The sequence below is a fragment of the Gorilla gorilla genome, chromosome 4, assembly GCF_029281585.2.
Source record: "Gorilla gorilla gorilla isolate KB3781 chromosome 4, NHGRI_mGorGor1-v2.1_pri, whole genome shotgun sequence".
In the NCBI taxonomy this organism is placed as follows: domain Eukaryota; kingdom Metazoa; phylum Chordata; class Mammalia; order Primates; family Hominidae; genus Gorilla; species Gorilla gorilla.
Window position 1 is genome coordinate 9,755,023 of NC_073228.2, and position 17,989 is coordinate 9,773,011.

At 63.6% G+C, this 17,989-nt stretch overlaps 2 protein-coding genes across 6 annotated transcripts in view; one reads left to right on the plus strand and one right to left on the minus strand.

The window, feature by feature from the left end:
- Nucleotides 1-695, plus strand: part of CSNK1D (casein kinase 1 delta) — a 35,510-nt gene extending 34,815 nt beyond the window's left edge. The window contains exons 10-11 of one of the 3 annotated variants that reach the window (XR_008680372.2): nt 127-254; nt 546-695. The gene's annotated coding sequence lies outside the window, so the exon portion shown is untranslated. Of the gene's footprint in view, nt 1-126 lie in introns of all 3 variants that reach the window. The other 2 variants (XR_008680370.2, XR_008680371.2) reach the window with 2 other exon arrangements.
- On the minus strand, nt 235-11,296 carry SLC16A3 (solute carrier family 16 member 3). 3 transcript variants are annotated; one of them, XM_019026406.3, is made up of 5 exons: nt 11,189-11,296; nt 3,504-3,752; nt 2,868-3,011; nt 1,841-2,596; nt 235-1,012 (listed from the first exon to the last, which is right to left on the minus strand). In XM_019026406.3, the coding sequence occupies exons 2-5, from the start codon at nt 3,724-3,726 to the stop codon at nt 738-740; spliced, it is 1,398 nt and encodes a 465-aa protein (XP_018881951.1). In that variant the 5' UTR covers nt 3,727-3,752; nt 11,189-11,296; the 3' UTR covers nt 235-737. The 3 variants fall into 3 exon arrangements, with proteins under 3 accessions (XP_018881951.1, XP_018881950.1, XP_018881949.1); XM_019026405.4 differs by lacking the exon at nt 11,189-11,296 and adding an exon at nt 10,637-10,740; XM_019026404.4 differs by lacking the exon at nt 11,189-11,296 and adding an exon at nt 4,493-6,788.
- Nucleotides 11,297-17,989: the final 6,693 nt, after the last annotated feature.

Sequence of the window (17,989 nt, forward strand, 5' to 3'; positions counted from 1 at the left end):
TAACCACCACTTAGGGGCTCCCTGGCACATTTCAGAGGCCACCCTGGCACAGCAGCCTCCAGGCACCCGCCCCGCAGTCCCCTCCACGCAGTGCCTGCCCCTGCTACGAATGCTCTGCCACTGCAGGGAAAGCTGGCGAGGACAGAGCCACTGTAGGAACAGCCAGGCCATCAGCAGACGTGCGAGTCAGGACACAGGCCACACAGCAAAACCACACTCCTAGGAAACCGTTGGTCCTGACACTCCACCCACATGTAGGTTTATTTCCACTTTCCAGGGGTGGAAAGAGCTGTCCCCAAGACACTCAAGAGGGGTGGGCACAGGCCCCATGTGAGCCCAGGGTAGGACGGGCTGGAGAGGGCCCCACGCAGCACCTGCCCTTCCAGCCTGTCTGCGGCCCACCCACCCTCCCATTAAAGTCACGTTGTCTTGCGGCATGGGTTTCCAGGTCCTTGAGCATAGCAGTGGCCGCAGGCCACTTGGGAGCAGCAGGCGGGGCCCCTGGTGAGGATGCCTTGTAACCTTGCGGCTTGGCTTCACCGCAGATCCACTCTGGAATGACACGGTTCCCACCCCGCCACCTTCCCCCTCAAAACACTGATCGGGCGACGATCCGCTGGGCCGGCAGCTGGAGCCCAGCCGTGGCCCTGCCTGAGCCAGTCCAGTTTGTAAAATAAATAGCAAGCGTTGCCGGCTTCTGTACCTCCTCCCTGTGCCTGCCGGCCCCGCCCAGCCACTCAGACACTTGTTTCCGGGGTGTGAACCACCTCCCCGTTTTTCTCAGGCTCAGCCTTCAGGAAATGCTCCACCTCCCGCAAGTCCACCCCTGAGTCTGCAGGAGGCTTGTGGAGCTTCTCCTCCTCCGCGGCCACCACCTCGGGCTGTGGCTCTTTGGGCTTCTTCCTAATGCAGAAGAAGTTGCCCAGCAGCAAAATCAGGGAGGAGGTGAGCACCTCGGCCCCCGCCAGGATGAACACGTACATGTAGACATGGGTCGCATCCAGGAGTTTGCCTGCGGGAAGACCCCGTCAGTCCCAGCCGCTCATGCGGGCTGCCCCCAGGGCCCACGGCTCCACCCAAGCCTGTGTCTCCTCCGTGTCTCAGCACGCAAGGGTCACCCTGTCTGCCTCTGAGCTTGTGGGGCTGGGAGGTTCTCTCCCCTCCATGTGTTTCAGCTGGGGGCATTCTCCCTCCTCAGCCTCCCCTCCCTCCTCCCCAGGGGAACCAAGACTTAAGAGGCTAAAAATAGCAATGGCTTTGCGGAGTTTGGGCTTCGGTTGGTGCCAGGAGTCACGCTGGTCCCCACGGAGTCCCCCTGAGGCTTCTAGTCGGCAGCCCCAGAAGCCCTACTGTGTTCAGCACCAGCCCTGTGCCCTGGCCACCGTGGACTCCAAGACAGGAGCCCTCCCCAAGCCCAGGACCCCCTCGCCAGGCAGGCAGAGACTGGGCAAGGCTGCTCCAGTCAGAACTTAATTTCCCTCACGTGTTAGCTCAGTCATCTTTCAAAAAGGAGAGGCCCCAAAATGCAAAAACCGGTTCTTGGGTTGCCTGGAGCTGCCACGTGGTGCCCAGGCAGAGCCTGGAGGAGCTGCCCACCCCCTGGGTCCAGCCCCTAGCCGCCCTGCCTGTCGGGCACACTGTGCCGGATGGAGCACCCCACTCCTAATGGAGACCCGCTAGCCCCAGCAGAATCAGGGTTGGTCCAGCACAGTGCACACCCCTCCAGCTCTGAGTCCCACACTGCGGGTGGCTGCCAAGGGGTGCGCGTCACCCCCCTTGCAAAGCGGGCGTGTGACGGGAAGGGCAGGTGTGGGGAACTGCCTGGGGGCGCAGCGCTCACCTCCTGATGGGGGCCCGATGAGCACGGCCACCGCCTCCATCAGCAGCACCAGGCCAATGGCACTGGAGAACTTGTGGGTGCCCACGATGGCCATGAGCACCTCGAACTGCAGGGCCCCCACCATGCCGTAGGAGATGCCGAAGAAGATGCAGAAGACCACGAGGCCGCCGTAGTCGCCCGCCGTAGAGCCCGCCAGGTCCGCGAGGCCGTTGAAGAACATGGAGAAGCTGAAGAGGTAGACGGAGTAGGGCCGCACCTTCCTAAGCCCCGCCACGAAGCCCGCGGCCGGCCGCGCGAAGATGTCGATGAAGCCCAGGATGGTGAGCAGGAAGGCGGCCTTGGTGTCAGGCACGCCCAGGTCCTTGGCGTAGCTCACCACGAACACGGGCGGGATGAAGAGCCCCAGCACCATGACCGAGGCGGCCACAGTGTAAAGCACGAAGCCGCGGTCCCGGAAGACGCTCAGGTCTAGCAGGCGCCGGGAGGATCGCGGCGGCCCCGATCCCGGCTGGGCCATGGCCACCAGGGGCCTCATGAGTGCAGCACACACGCAGCAGTTGAGCAGCAGGCCGCCCAGAATGAGGAAGCCGCCCCGCCAGCCATAGCGGTCCTGCAGCAGCTGCCCCAGCGGGCTCAGGGCACACAGGAAGACGGGGCTACCTGCTGCCGCCAGCCCGTTGGCCATGGGGCGCCGCTTGCTGAAGTAGCGGTTCAGCATGATGAGGGAGGGCTGGAAGTTGAGTGCCAAACCCAACCCTGGAGGAAAGGGAATGTGGTGAGAGCCCCCCAAGGCTGCCCCCAAAGCCCGAGACCCTCATCTCTGCCCCCAGGTTCCCACAGGCTCAGGCTCCCAGGATGCAGAGCCCCTGCCACCCAGCCACCCACCCACTTGAGAGGGGGATGAGGTGGGGCCGGGACACCCCGCAGCCACCCGCCCTGCTGTCCTCCAGAGGCCTGGACCCAGGAGCAGAAGTGCACGGCCCCTGCCCCTCCTGGCATGTGCGGCCCACCGGCCGGCCCCACTCACCCGTGATGACCCCAGTGGTGAGGTAGACCTGGATGATGCTCCGGCAAAAGGACGCAGCCACCATGCCCAGCGACGCAAAGAGGCCCCCCACAAGCATGACGGGCCGGCAGCCAAAGCGGTTCACGCACACACTGCAGAGCGGACCTGGAGAGGGCAGCAGCTGAGAGGGGCCGGGCCTGCAGCCAGCTCTGCCCCTGCCAGCCGACTGAGCTCACAGCCTGGAGCCGGCCTCCCCTTCCCACGCCACCCCTCCCCCCGCGGGGCACCAGGGGCACCCCGTGGGCAGGCTCCCCGAGCGCAGGCCATGATGACACGTGAGCGCCGCCTGCTGGGCCCCGTGGGTCCCTGCAGCTCAGCCACCTTTTCAGGAACGGCTCTCGGGAGCCGTGTCCTCTGAGACGGTCTATAAATACAGCCGACCCGTTTGGACAGGGGCCAGCATGGACTTCGCGCCCTGCCTGGGTTGGCCCCATGGAGAGCATCTTGCTGCCCAGCAGGATCCTGGCCCCAAGGGCTTCCCTCCAGGGTTCCCTGGGGAGCAGGCGGAAGGCCCTGTTGCTGAGCCCAGCTACACGCGCCCAGCAGGATCCGCCAGCAGAGCCCCGGACAGGGGGCCCGGTGTGAGGCCACCCTCACCTGTCCCGTAGAGCATGGCCAGCAGGATGGAGGAGATCCAGGCTGTGTCGCTGTAGCCGATCCCAAACTCCTGTATGAGCTCTTTGAAGAAGACACTGACGGCCTTGGGGAAGGCGTAGGAGAAGCCAGTGATGACGAAACAGCCAAAGAGCACGGCCCAGCCCCAGCCGCCGTCAGGGGCCTTGACGCCTGTGGGGCCCTCGTCCACCACGGCCCCTCCCATGGCCAGGAGGGTTGGTTCCGCCTCACCTGAGAGAGAAAGCAGGCTGACTCAGGCTGCCCGGGTGACCATCCCAGCTGCAGCCTGGCAGGGGAGGGACACGAGCTGGGTGGCCCGGCAGCTCAGCTGAGGGGCAGCTGCCCGGCACCCACACTTGTGGCCCCCTGACCTGGTGTCTGGTGGAGGCAGGAGGGTTTGGAGGGAGGCTAGCAGCTGTGGGTCCCACTCCCTCAGCACTGCCTCCTGCACCCTCACAGCTGGCTCTAAAGGGCAGTGGCTTTTTTGGGCTCGGCCAGGACTCAGATTACCTCCTGGGACAAGCATCCCCCAGCAGGAACATCGACCTGGCCGTCATTTCTGCCCTGGCTCACTCTGGCTGACCCGTGCTGGGCAGGGACCACGCACACCATGATTCTGGCAGCAGACGGCACCTCCGGTCCCCAGCACTGAGCTCGCCTCAGGACCTCTGGGGGTGGCATCCTCCAGGTCTCTCCCGCTCTAAATCTAGGTGGAGCGTGCCTTGCTCGGGCTCTCCTGCCCCCAAGGGCCCACTTTGGCTTCAGTGGAGCCCACCAGGAGCTTGCCCAAGAGGCAGGCAGTCTCTGGCAGTGAGGGGCTGGGCCCCAGGCTGGAGGGGGCAGTTGGAAGCACAGGGGCTGCAGTATTAGGGGGTGGGGAAGTGGGGGCAGAGCTGGCCCCTTGTCCCTGGATGCCCCCTTGCCTCCCACCGGCCCTCTTGCTCAGTGACTCCTCCAGTGAGAAGACTCACCCCACCTGTGCCTGGAGTGACCCATAGGCTGCAGCCTGAATTCAGGAGGGGCTGGGGAGGCTCCCATCCAGCCCACGAGAGCAAACCATGCCAGCCCCCACGATGTCTGAAGCTGGTGTCGCTTTTGTAAACTCCAGGAGCTCAGCTCGTTTGAGTCAAGTTGGAACCCGAGGTCAGACTTCCATCTTCATGCCCCACCCCACCCAGAATCACCTTGTCCTCTCCTCACTAGGGAGCTGCAACCTGAGACCTTGGGTGGGTCTAGTCCAGCCGGCTCAGCCTCTCCCTGCTGGGACCGCGCTGTGAACCAGCGCCCTGGGAGGCAGCAGCAGGCCTGTTGTGCAAGCTCCACGCCCACCCACGACACAATCTGTGGGGCTCCACCCCCGCCCCCTTTCCTTGGGTTCCTCCTGCAAGCGTGTCCGCAGACTCCTGACCTGGTGGGTCCCCCATGACGGCTCGTCTTTGCCTCTAAGGCAGACACGTAACTAAAGGCATGCACAAGGGCCAGGACCTTTGCTGGGAGAGTCTGAGCAGTTCCGTGCGTGGCTCCTCACTCCTCCTCCTGGGCCCTCCCCGCATCCAGCCTGCCTGCCTGTCCCCACCACAGGTGCTGTGCCCCCTGGAGTCCCTGCCTCAAGAGGTCCGAGGATGGTTTTTAAGGGCTTCCTAAGTGTTCCACGAAGTCACTGTTACTGGGAAATGCTGCTTGACGAGGGGACCCAGGAGCCAGCTGTGGCTGTCTGGATGATGACAAGGCAGACACGGCCCACTGGAGCAGAACAGACCCCCCCCACAGAGCCAGAGGTCCACCCCACAACCTGCACTGGCTCTCTGGGACCCAGGCCTCGGAACCATTTCTGGGAAACCCAGGAGCAGCTTTTGCCTCTGCACCTGGACACCGGATGCCCCCACCACAGTGCCTGGGACAGGACAGAGGAGTGTCGCACGCCTCAGGACACACCACCTTAGGACACACTGCCTGGGGTCACTGAGCAGCAGGGTAGGTCCTGCTCATACTGGTATTGTTTAAAAGGTCCCTAAGATGACAGTATACAGCAGAGTAACTACAAGATATTAAAAATATATGCACTGAGGCCGGGCGCGGTGGCTCACACCTGTAATCCCAGCACTTTGGGGGGCCAAGGCGGGCGGATCACGAGGTCAGGAGATCGAGACCACGGTGAAACCCCGTCTCTACTAAAAATAAAAAAAATTCGCTGGGCGCAGTGGCAGGCGCCTGTAGTCCCAGCTACTTGGGAGGCTGAGGCAGGAGAATGGCGTGAACCCAGGAGGCAGAGCTTGCAGTGAGCTGAGATCGCGCGACTGCACTCCAACCAGGGCGACAGAGCGAGACTCCGTCTCAAAAAAAAAATAAATAAATAAAAATATATGCACTTGAGGAATGAAACTGGGAACAGGACGCAGACTGCGGGTCACAGGGGAGACTGGAGGGGTTGACGGCCTCAGGGCCCCAGCTTGTTTGGGGTTGCAGGTTTGCACTTTTTAAAATAAACAGGCCATGCAAGGCCAAGGAAGGAAATGTGTATACAACAAACAGGAATAGACACATTTTGCATACCCCAGGTTCCTCCTGCAAAACACAAAGAGGTACCAAGGCCTCTGAGTCTCCCTGGCTGCACCAGCGGGGGTGGGAGACGCAGGCAGACCCAGTGTTTGAAGCCCGCCAGGTTCCTCAGGAGACAGACGGGGGCGTGTGGGGAGGCAGGGGACAGTGGCCACCCTCAGGAGATGCAGCGCCCCTGAATTAGGGTCAAGGAGGGCTGGCAGAGGGTTGGGGCAGTGCCAGGACTCACTGACCAGGAGGGCACAGCATGTTCTGAGACCTGAGGTGCTTGTGGCTTCCACGTGACGCTCATGTGGGGAGGGCCATCTTCTGTGTCAAGATGAGGCATTTGGACAAGCCCCTAGACCACAGCCTGGCACCATCGTCTGTCCTCACCCAGCCTGGGGTGCCAGCCATGCTGAAATGGCTCCAGGAGTTCCCACTCCAGCCTGGTGTCCAGGGGCTGACTTGGAGCCAGCTGTCTGCCCACATGGCTTGGGGCAAGGGATTCCACAGGAGGTGGAGTACGGGGAAGGGGCACAAAATAATGGCCCACACTCCCCATCTTCCAGGATAACCCCGGCACCGTGATGGGCCAAGGTACAGACTGCCTGGTGTTCCAGGGACAACCCTGGGGCTGTCCTGCCTGGAGCACACACCACAGCCACCAAGCATTGGCCTCTCCATGGGCACACGTCACCGGCTGGCCTTCCCCTGACATTTACAAACCCTCCCCCGCTGCCCCCCAGGAAGCATGCCAACCCACCCAGAAATAACCTGGCCTCTGGGATGAGAAAGCTGATCTCCCAGGTGGGGGCTGCCAGGAGAGCAGGTCCCCCAAAGGCTCTACGACCCCAGGCTGCTGGAAGCTGAGCGGGAGGCCTGGGGCAGGGGTGGGTGGGAAAGTCCCTTGCAGGAGGAGACCCTGCGTCCCACAGCCATGCGCCCTCCCAAGCCAGGGGCTCCTGCAGGCAGTTCCCTCAAGGGTGCAGGGCGCAGGGCTCTGCAAGGACCCCTGGCTTTAGACCAGGACTCGACCATGAAGTCCTCAGGACCTGGGTGCCTGCCAGTTCAGACCCCTGCACTGCCCCGTCACAGGCCTGGAACGCCATGCCAGGTGGCTCGAAATGCCGTCCTGCAGAGTCAACCTGGACTCACGCACAGAGGGTCCTGAACCTGACCCCTGCTGCCCAAGCCCGCTCCTCCAGGACCTCTCCAGAAACCGCGCCCACCTCCTTGGGGGGCACTGGGCACCCTGGCATGCTTCCCCTCAGGCGTCTGGACCTGCAGGCCCCTCACCCGCCTAGGTCCTCAGGTTTGTGCGCAGCGCCGCCACCTCGCTGAGGCCTCTGCTGGACTGTCAGCCCGTTCCCTGGGTCCGTGCAGTGGCCTGAGCCCGGGGCCCGTGGCCTGTTACCTAACTGACTCCAGCCCTTGAAGGATGGGCTTTGGCCCTGCCTTTGTGGCCCAGGCAGGAGGCGGGGCAGGAAAAGGGTAATTCGTTTCCTTCCTGGATCCCAGGAGCTGCCTGAGGACCAAGGAAGCGGCCTCTGTGGCCAGCGCCTGGCTGCCAAGGGGTGCCGAGGGCGGGAGGGCGCTGCACCGGGGGAGGGGCCTCCCTCAGTTCCCTTCTTCCCCCGCAGTCCCTGTTGTGCAAACGAGGAAGGAGCAGTGAGCAACTCCCGGCAGCCCCGCCCCAGGCGCCTGCAAAGGTGTGGGGGCCGAGCTTGCAGGGGGTGGACGCTGCGCAAGGGGCTGCCCCAGGCCTGGGCCCTGCACCCCACCTCCGACCCCCGCAGACCCCCCGCGCAACCCGTGCCCTGCCGCTCTGTGTCCGCTTACATCATGACGGCAGGGGCCGGCGGGGCAGACACACAGGCCTCATTTGCGGATTGGCCACTTGCACCCAGGGCCAGGGCCAGGAGCCCCCACTGGTGCCCCAAGAGGGGCTGGGCGCAAGTCCCCTTTGGGAAAGGAAGGCTGCATGTGCCGCCGCAGGCTTCAGCCCTGAGCTGGCACTGCGGGGTCTCAGAGCTTTGAAGACCCCTTCTCCGCAAGGCTGTCACCGCCCTGGGGCCGGGAGGTGGTGGGGGCCGGAGCTAGTCCAGAGCCGCCGTCCCCCACCTCCGAGGCCTCCTGGACCCCGCAAGGCCGCCCCTCCACCCTAAAGCCAGTGCCTGAAGGCCAAGGCTGGAAGGGGAGTCGGGTCAGGAGGCGCCCCCTACCCCACCGCCGCCCAGCGGGCGTCGTGGGGACCCGGGGGGAAGGTGAAGACCAGGAGGAGGCAGGAAGGCGGGAGGTGGGGGGCGAAGAGGGGAACCCAAAACTCCACCCTCGCCAGGAGAGGCCCCTCCTCGGGGCAATCCCCGCCCGGGCCGGAGGGACGGCTGGAGGGCGCCTGCGGGTTCCGGCTTCCCGGCTCTGCGGGCGGGGGTCGGCGAGGGTGGTCGAGGCTGGGCGGGGCCCACCCGGAGGAGGGGGAGGGAAGGATGCTCCTCCCGGCCCCGCCCCGCCCCGCCGGCCGCGGGACGTGGGGGACGTGACCGCGCCATGGGAGGAGCCCCCGTATTGCCCGCAGTAGGCGCCCTACTGGACGCTACCGTAATTGCCGGCGCGCGGGTCCACCGGGTCAGCGGAGCCCGGGAGCCGCGCCAGGCGTCGGGGCCTCGAAGCCACAGGGCGGGGCCGACTCCACTTGCTGCAGAGGTGGGACCAGTGGGCGCGGCTCGGGACTCGGGGGCGTCGACTCGTGAACTGCGGGTCTCGGGGCAGGAGCCCGGCGGTTCGGTTCCGTTGCGTGCGGCTGCCCAGCGTGGCCCATTTCACAGATGGGCCTGACTCGGGCAGGTGACGCTAGGAGAACGCCCTGAGCCCTGTCTGCTCCCGCCCCGCCCCTGCCCCAGGGCCCGGGCACCTCCAATGGCTCTGCGCCACTGCCCGGAAGGCCCCCGCTGGGGCCCAGAGTGTGGCCCACATTTGGCACCTCACTGGAGGGAGCGGCACAGGCCCTTCTGTCCGACGTGGCCAGGTCACCCCAGGACCCACCGCTGAGCCAGCCGAGCCTGGCATAAGGGTCACTGCAGGCCAGTAGGGGGGACCCGTCCGGCCTGACGGCTGGGCTGGGATCCATAGAGCCCTCTGGTAGCTGCCCCACCAAAGTAAAGTGCCCCGCTCCAGTCAGTGGGGTCTGGCCTGATCGTGCAGGCCACATGGCTTTCTGGGTGGCCTGGATGGCGGGCCCTGCCCAAGGTCACATGGGGTCGTTACCAAGCCTGCCTTGAGACCAGGCCTCCAGGTGCCCACCCCAGACTCTGTCCACACCACGGGGCCCTGGGGGACAGACGCTGCACCTGCCACGGCAGAGCCCCCATGCACTCAAAGCCTCTCTGGGGGCAGACACCCCCCCACGGCCTCCTAGCACCTCCTCAGTTCCTGCCTGCCATGAGGGAGTGGAGCCCAGCCGCCTCCACACCACGCTGGCGGAATAGACCCTCCTCCAGCAGGGTCAGGCCAGCACCCACCTGACTTCCAGGCCTGTGCAGTGAAGCTGGGACCTTGGACTCCCCGGCCCCAACAGACACAAGACCTCCCACCCTTGTGCTCAGCATGGACAAGCCCCTGGGCCTTGGGGTGGGCCAACTGCCATTTCCCGCCCAGCGGGCCTGACTCTGGCCATCACCAGGAGAGGGACCCTTTCAGCCCAGGCCTTCTGGCCACAAAGCTCCGTGCCTCTGGGACAGAGAGGAGGACAGCCGCCCCTCGGCTCCCCCCATCGTCCCTCACCGACTCCAGCCACCCCTGGAGGCCCCAGCCAGAGCTAAGGGCTTCCCTTCCACTCTGTGGCTCCTGTCTCTTGACTGGTCCAACACCCAGGGAGGCTCCTGACCAACCCACTGTTCCTATAGGGAAACTGAGGCGTGGGCTAGGAAGTGGGAGGCTACCAAAGGCTGCGCCTGTTTTCCCACGAGCTGGGGGCCAGGGGTGGAGGTAGGGCGAACCCAGGGAGCCCAGCCTGGCTCTGGAAAGAGTCCCCCACTTCCCTGCACGGTCCCGGGCTGTTAGTCATTGCCCAAGGGGGGGTGTGGGTCGGGGAGTGTTCAGGGTGGTGCGAACAGGGGAAAGCGCCACGGCCCAAGCGCAAGTGCTCCCCATTCCCTCAGGGAGGCCACCCATACAGGGAGGGCTGCAGCAGCCCCACCAAATATAGCCCGCGCCCCCCGCCGCCGCGGACCGAGCTATTTATACCCGGACCAGGCTTGGTCGCTGGCGCAGCCACCCCCTGGCCCGAGCCCAGCCCCTGAGAGCAGCCCGACGGGTGGGCGCCGGGCCGGACCAGGGGAGACGAGACTGGGCAGCCAGGTATGCGAGGGCGCGGAGGGGCGCGGCTGGCTCTCGGGAGCCCTCGGTGGGGCCCGCGCGGGGTCGAGAGAGCTAGTCCATGCCCCGGGCGCCCCCGGACCTGATGGACAAAGTGGGCGGGGTGGGGGTGAGAGCGCGGACCCCGAGGCCCCCCCCTTGCCCGGCACGGGGAAGCTCCTGGGCCCCGGCCCGCGCGCGAGCATCGCGGCCGCGCCTACCTGCCGCCGCTGGGCCGCCGCAGCCCGCCTCTGCCGGTCCGCTCCGCGCCGCGCCGGGGGCGACTTTAAGTGCTCGGGTCGCTGGCGCGGCACGTCCCCCGCGCACGTCACCGCCTGGCGCCGCCCCTGCGCGCCCCGCCCGGACCCCGCGCCGCCTCCGGACGGGCTCCCGGGCCGCAGCTCCCCGACGGCGCGTCCCGCAACCCCGCCGGGCCCAGGGACCCCCCCAACCGGAACCGGCCCCGTCGGCGCCCCGGGCCCGGAGCTGGCCCGCCCCCTCTGCTCCTCGGAACTGGGTCCTCCCGGCCTCGCCTCCCCCGGAGTCCAGGCTCGCTTCGCCCCTCCGCCCCGCCGTCCCTCCGTTTCCCCGCCTCGGAGCGCAGCGCGGCAGGTCCCAACGTCCTCCAGGGCAGCGACCCCTCGCCCCCCAACGCCGGGGCCCCTTTGGTGGGGAGGTGCGCGCGGGTCCCGTGGGGTTCCGGCCGCCTGGCTCAGCTCCGGGGCCCACATCCTCCCTCTCTGAGGCCACGTCCGACCTGTCCCCCTTCAGACCTCCGCTTCCTCTCCGGTCCCGGTGCGGACGGCGGCTCTTCCTGGCTAGGGGAGCGTCCCGCGGCCTGCGCTGCCTGGATGTGGGCCACGGCCTCGCCCTCCCTGAACTTCCGTTTCCCCAGGTGGCTCCGCGCCCTGCGGGGCCCTACAAAGCCACCGACTCCAGCCCTGCGCCCCTGCCCCGCCCCTCTCGCGGCCCAGAACCCGACGCGGAGGCCGGGGCGGCTCCCACCTTCGGGGAGGCGAGGGCTGCCCACCCGCTGGACCTCGTGAGGTGCTTCTCCCAGCCTGTTTTCTCTCATGTGCAACATGGAAATAACGGGCCGCTTTGGGTGCTGAGGTTTGAGGTGGCTCCAGGGAGTAAGGCCTTTGTTGGCCTGGACCAAGGAGTCTAGTTGTCAGGGCCACCCCGCCAGGGCCACAGGAATGCTTTAACTGGCCCCTCCCGGACCCGGGGGCTTCGGAGGCCGAGGCACTGGTAAGCCCGTGCCTTCACACACAAAGGAGGCACGGGGTATCAGTGGAGGACCCCTCCAGAGGGCAAGGGGAGGCCACCCCTGACAGTGAGGCCGTGTGGGCCTTGGCTCTCCATCTGCGGCCCAGCCTTGCGGGACATCAAGCCCAGTAAGGCCGCCTGTCCTTTCTATGTAATGTTACAAGGCCACCCTCCCGCTGGCATTCACAGAGGCTGGGTCTGGCCCTCACCCCTACCTGGGGCCCAACCACCCCCATCCCCAAACATCAAGATGAGGGCACGCGCCTGTGAGCAGAACACAGGCCTGTGGCAAGTGGTGAGGGGGCCTCCGACTTCACAGATAAAGACTCTACTTAGTTGGCCCATGCTCCCACCCAGGGCAGGTGGTGCTCCCATCTTCCTGCACCAGGCGATTCGTCAGTTTCAGATGAGGGAGAGCAGCAGAGGGGTGCGGGGCACCATGGACAGCTGTGGGAATGGATCCCCTATGGGGTATTGCCTGCCGGGGAGGCGAGGGTACCGCGCTCCCCATCCCAGATTGTTGAGTCACCAGGCCTGCCAGCTGGGCTTGGGGCCCCCACTGGAGCCACCGAGACACCTTCCACATCTGCCTACAGCTTGGCCCTGATCCCTGAACCCTGAACCCCCACCATAGAGCAGCAACAGGGGGAGGGAGACAGAGCCAGAGAGCCTGGGACCTCACTGCCCCCTCCTGCCTCCTGAAGGACAAAGGGGCGCCCCTGCCAGGGCCAGGTTTTCTCCCAGCTGGGAAGACGCCCAGTCATCCCTCCAGGGGTCCCAGGGAGCACCTGTGGTTTGGTTCTGACCCCCAGGCCTGGCCCCCTCTTAGGCATGGATTCCCCTGGGTGTGGGCCCCAGGACTGTCCACCCAGAGCTGGGGTGGAGCCTCTCTGCCCTCAGAGGGGAGGGGAGCAGGCAGGCCTCCCAGCAGAGAGGTCAACTCTGTGGGCTTTGACTGGGGGGACTGGAAGACCACAGAGTGGTCACAGTGATGTGATGGCTGTTGGGGGCTGGGGCTGGGGGCCTGCCAGGTTGTTACCCAGAGGAAAGAGGCAGCGCAGCTATCAAGCAGGCCACTTGGGACAGCTCACCCCGAGCCTGGACAGAACAGGGCGCTGTGGGGTGGGGCCACAGCCTCCGAGACCCTGGGCCCCTCTCCGAGGATTCTGGCACTCTGGTAGCATGAGGTACCCCGACCTCCAAGTGCTCAGCTTTTAGAAAGGCCCAGCAGTTGGTGGCGGGGGGCATTCCAGGCCTGGCACGAGGGCCCAGGTGGCCAGGCTCCATCTGACACAGGGTTCCAGGGGCACCTGGGCACTGAATACCACTCTGGTTTCGGGTAAGATGCCTTCTGGGGGTCATGCCCTTCCCTCAACAACCCTGGATGTGTCAGAGACAGCGATGGTGCAGGGGAGAGGCACTTCTGGCCATGGTGCGATCCCCTGGCCCACTGGGGGTCTGGAGCTGCGGGAAGGGGTGGGAAAGGCCACGTGTGTCCGCATCTCTGCACCCCACTCTGGGTGGTGTTGGGAGCACACACCCCACACCTGGCTCCAACGCTTGCTCCCCCACAGTGGCCCTGGGTCAGACCCCAGGCCCAGGCCGCCCTTTTCTGCAGGAAAGGAGGTGGGGGTGTGGACAGGTGGCACCATCCCTGGCCAGTGAGCAGCTTCACAGGACACCCCCCTGTGACCTCACAGCCCCCAGTCTTGACTTCTCCCCCAGACCCAGGTGCCCCCACCTGCCCCTAGCTGCCCCAACTTCCTTTTGTTCCCAGTTCCAGCTACAGGGCCCTCCAGGCCCTGGAATGTCCTCCTAGGGGCCTGGCCCCCAGGTCCTTCCCGCCCTGCTCCCTGGCAGGCTTAAGCTCCCTAGGGTACGCAGTCCCACCTTTCCCAAGAGCAACCTTTGTGGGAGGGGGCGGGCATGAAGGGGAGGCTGGGATCTGCTTCCTCCCCCATGGGCTGCCCCGAGGATCCCTACCTCTGTGTCCTGAAATGACTTAGGAAATGCGGAGAGGCTTTTCTCCAAGGGTCACCACAGCCGCTGCCCCAGGGAGGGTGGCAGAACAGGCCCCCAGACCTATCAGGGCCAGATCTCAGGTCCCAGGGAACCTTCCGGGGTCGGGGGAGCCACACAGCCCACATCCCGCCTCCTTGGGAATCCCGCACACCATTTTCCAGATCCCAGCAGGGCCACCCAGTCCTGCCCCAGTCTTGGCCGTACCACCCAGCACCAGTTGCCGCCCCATGGACAGGACTGGGGCCAGGACTGGCCGGGTCAGGGGAAGAAAGCCGAGTCACGGGGAAGGACATTCCGGCCGAGCCACGGCCCCGCCTCCCTGGGGTCCTGGGCTGCCCAGCTCCTGACCCTGCCTGCCTTACAGCTCCCTGCCCAGAGGATCTGGTGACACAACTGTCACAGCCTGTCATTCCACACCTGTGGCCACACCGTCCCCAGACTCCAGACCCACGCGGGGCGTGTGGCAGGACGTGCCCAGGCTGGATGGGGGATGCAGCCAGGACGGTGCCAGGGGAGGCTGGTGCCCTCCACCACACAGAGCCTAGACCCAGGACCAGGACCATGGCCCAAATCTGCGCCCTCCCTTCACTTGCCCCAGAGAACCTGTCCAGGCTCACAGAAAAATACATTTTTTTTTTTTTTTTTGACAGAGTCTCACTCTGTCACTGGGCTGGAGTGTAGTGGCTTATTCTTGGGTCACCACAACCTCTGCCTCCCAGGTTCAAGCGATTCTCCTGCCTCAGCCTCCTGAGTAGCTGGGTTTACCGGCACCTGCCACTACGCCCAGCTAATGTTTTGTATTTTTAGTAGAGACAGGGTTTCACCATTTTGGCCAGGCTGGTCTTGAACTCCTGACCTTGTGATTCACCTGCCTGGCCTCCCAAAGTCAGAAAAATACATATTAACCTGGCTGCTGGGCCTTCCCAGGGAGTGGCAGCCCAGGTAGGGGGCAGAGGTGAAAAGGGCAGGAGAAGCCGCACCATGGCCCAGTGGGGCCTGACCCACCACACTGCTGCCCGTGGTGGGTGTTGGTCATGGGGTTTGGGTGTGATGCATGGTGTAGGGTTATGAGAGGGCCGGTTATGTGGGGTTGGGGGTATACAGGGGCATGAGGGTGTGTCTGTGCACAGGTGTTGGGGTGCATCTGTGCATGGATATTGGGATGTGTCTGCACGGGTGTAGGGGTGCATCTGCACAGGTGTCTCTGCTCATGGGTGTAGGGGTGTGTCTGCACGGGTGTAGGGGTGCGTCTGCACAGGTGTCTCTGTGCATGGGTGTAGGGGTGTCTGCATGGGTGTAGGAGTGTATCTGCACGGGTGTAGGGGTGCGTCTGCACAGGTGTCTCTGCTCATGGGTGTAGGGGTGTGTCTGCACAGGTGACTGCACGGGTGTAGGGGTGTGTCTGCACAGGTGTCTCTGTGCACGGGTGTAGGGGTGTCTCTGTGCGTGGGTGTAAGGTATATCTGCACGGGTATAGGGGTGTGTCTGCACAGGTGTCTCCGTGCATGGGTGTAGGGGTGCGTCTGCACAGGTGACTGCACGGGTGTAGGGGTGCGTCTGCACAGGTGTCTCCATGCACGGGTGTAGGGGCGCGTCTGCACAGGTGACTGCACGGGTGTAGGGGTGTGTGCACGGGTGCAGGGGTGCGTCTGCACGGGTGTAGGGGTGTCTGTGCACAGGTGTTGGGGTGTAGGTGTGCATGGTCTGATGAGAGCAGCTGTCGTGTGCTGGCCAGGTCTTCTTGATGTCCTCAGTGACCTCTCGCTCTGTCACTGGGAGACGGAACTGAGACAGGGTCAATGCTGCTGGAACATTCAGAACTAATGCTCACTGGATCCTGGGCGGTCATTCCAAGAATGTGGTCAAGTGGGGAAAGAAAGAAGTGTGGGGACCTCTCCGGACCTCAGTCTCTTGCTCTGTAAAGTGGGTGCAGCAAACCGAATTTCTACCAAAAAATACAAACAATTAGCCACGCGTGGTGGCGTGCACCCGTAATCCCAACTACTCGGGAGGCTGAGGCAGGAGGGCAGAAGAATCACTTGAACCCAGGAGGTGGAGGCTGCAGTGAGCCTAGATCATACCACTGCACTCCAGCCTGGGTGACAGACCAAGACTCTGTCTCAAAAAGAAAAAATAAATAAGTAAATAAATAAATAGGCCAGGCGCAGTGGCTCACGCCTGTAATCCCAGCACTTTGAGAGGCCAATGTGGGCAGATCACCTGAGGTCAGGAGTTCAAGACCAGCCTGGCCAATAGGGTGACCAGCCTGGCCAATCTCTACCAAAAATACAAAAATTAGCCAGGCGTCATGGCACATGCCTGTAATCCCAACTACTTGGGAGACTGAGGCAGGAAAATCGCTTGAACCTGGGAGGCGGAGGTTGCAGTGAGCCGAGATCGCGATGCTATACTCCAGCCTGGGTAACAAAGAGCGAAACTCCGTCTCAAAAATAATAATAATAATAATTAATTAATTAAGGTAGAGCTCTCGTAGCACACGGTTACGGTAGAGGGCAGCTCAGCAGCACTGGACATGCTCACGTTGTTGTCCACCACCAGCTGTCTAGTTTCAGAACTCTTTCATCACCCCTTAAAAACACCCTGCACTCATTAAGTAATTGCTCCCCATCCTCCTTCCCACAGCACCCCCCTTCCCTGGTATCCACCCATCTGCTGTCTGTGTCTGTGGACTGGCCTGTCCTGGACATTTCATGTGAATGGAGCCCTGCAGGGTGTGGCCTTTGTGACCGGCGTCTTTACTGAGCATCATGTCTTCCTTCCATGTTCATCTGGTGGAGAGGGTCTATCAGTGCTTCATTCCTTTTTTTTTTTTTTTTTTTGAAACGGAGTCTCGCTCTTGTCCCCCAGGCTGGAGTGCGGTAGCTTGATCTCGGCTCATTGTAACCTCCGCCTCCCTGGTTCGAGTGATTCTCCTGCCTCAGCCTCCCGAGTAGCTGGATTACAGGCGTGCACCATCACGCCCAGCTAATTTTTGTATTTTTAGTAGCGACGGGGTTTCACCATGTTGGTCACGCTGTTCTCGAACTCCTGACCTCAGGTGAGGCGCCTGCCTCAACCTCCCAAAGTGCTGGGATGACAGGCATGAGCCACCGCACCCAGCCTCTTCATTCCTTTTTATGGCTGAATGATGTTTCCTCATGTGGATGGACCACGTTTCGTTTCTTCACTCATCTGTTGACGGACATTTGGGTCATCTCCACCTTTTGGCTGTTGTGAACAGTGGTGCCACAGACATTCCTGGGCCAGTATTTGTGTGAACAGATGTCTTCGTTTCTCTTTGGTGTGAATGTAGGAGCGGAGTTGCTGGGTCCCAGGGCAACGCTCATCTCCATGAACGCAGGAGCGGAGTTGGGGGTCCCAGGGCGAGGCTCCTGTCCACGAACGTGGGAGCGGAGTTGGGGGTCCCAGGGCGAGGCTCCTGTCCACGAACGTGGGAGCGGAGTTGGGGCTCCCAGGGCGAGGCTCCTGTCCACGAACGTGGGAGCGGAGTTGGGGGTCCCAGGGCGAGGCTCCTGTCCACGAACGTGGGAGTGGAGTTGGGGCTCCCAGGGCGACGCTCCTGTCCACGAACGTGGGAGCGGAGTTGGGGGTCCCGGGGCGAGGCTCCTGTCCACGAACGTGGGAGCGGAGTTGGGGGTCCCGGGGCGAGGCTCCTGTCCACGAACGTGGGAGCGGAGTTGGGGGTCCCAGGGCGAGGCTCCTGTCCACGAACGTGGGAGCGGAGTTGGGGGTCCCAGGGCGAGGCTCCTGTCCATGAACGTGGGAGCGGAGTTGGGGGTCCCAGGGCGACGCTCCTCTCCATGAAGAGCCACCACACTGCTTTCCACGGAGGCTTTGGCCATCTCCATTCTCAGCAGGGTGTTCAAGGGTTCCAGTTTCTCCACATCCGCACCAGCGCCTGTTATTTTATGTGGAGGTTTTCTGGGAGGTGTTTGTTTTTCAGAGACCAGGGTCTTATGTTGCCCAGGCAGGAACTCCTGGGCTCAAGTGATCCTCCTGCCTCTGCCTCCTGCCTGGCTGAGACTCCAGGCCCGTGCTGCCACACCAGCCCTGTTTGTTTTTCATTAAAGCCGTGCTCGTGGGTGTGAAGTACTATCTCATGATGGATTGGATTTGCATTTCTCTAATGACTAATGATGTTGAGTATCTTTTCATGTGCCTATTGGCCATTCTGTATCTTCTTTGGTATTGGGTTGTCTTTTTTGTTGTTGTTGTTTAGTTTTATTCTCTTTTATGTTTGGAACAGGGTCTTACTCTGTTGC

Coding starts and splice junctions, on each gene's coding strand:
- SLC16A3 (XM_019026404.4), bottom strand. CDS start 4,559: ATGGGAGCCTCCCCAGCCCCTCCTGAATTCAGGCTGCAGCCTATGGGT. Junction 3,753..4,492: donor TCACTCCAGGCACAGGTGGG/GTGAGTCTTCTC, acceptor TTTCTCTCTCAG/GTGAGGCGGAACCAACCCTC. Junction 1,013..1,840: donor CATCGGGCCCCCATCAGGAG/GTGAGCGCTGCG, acceptor GTCTTCCCGCAG/GCAAACTCCTGGATGCGACC.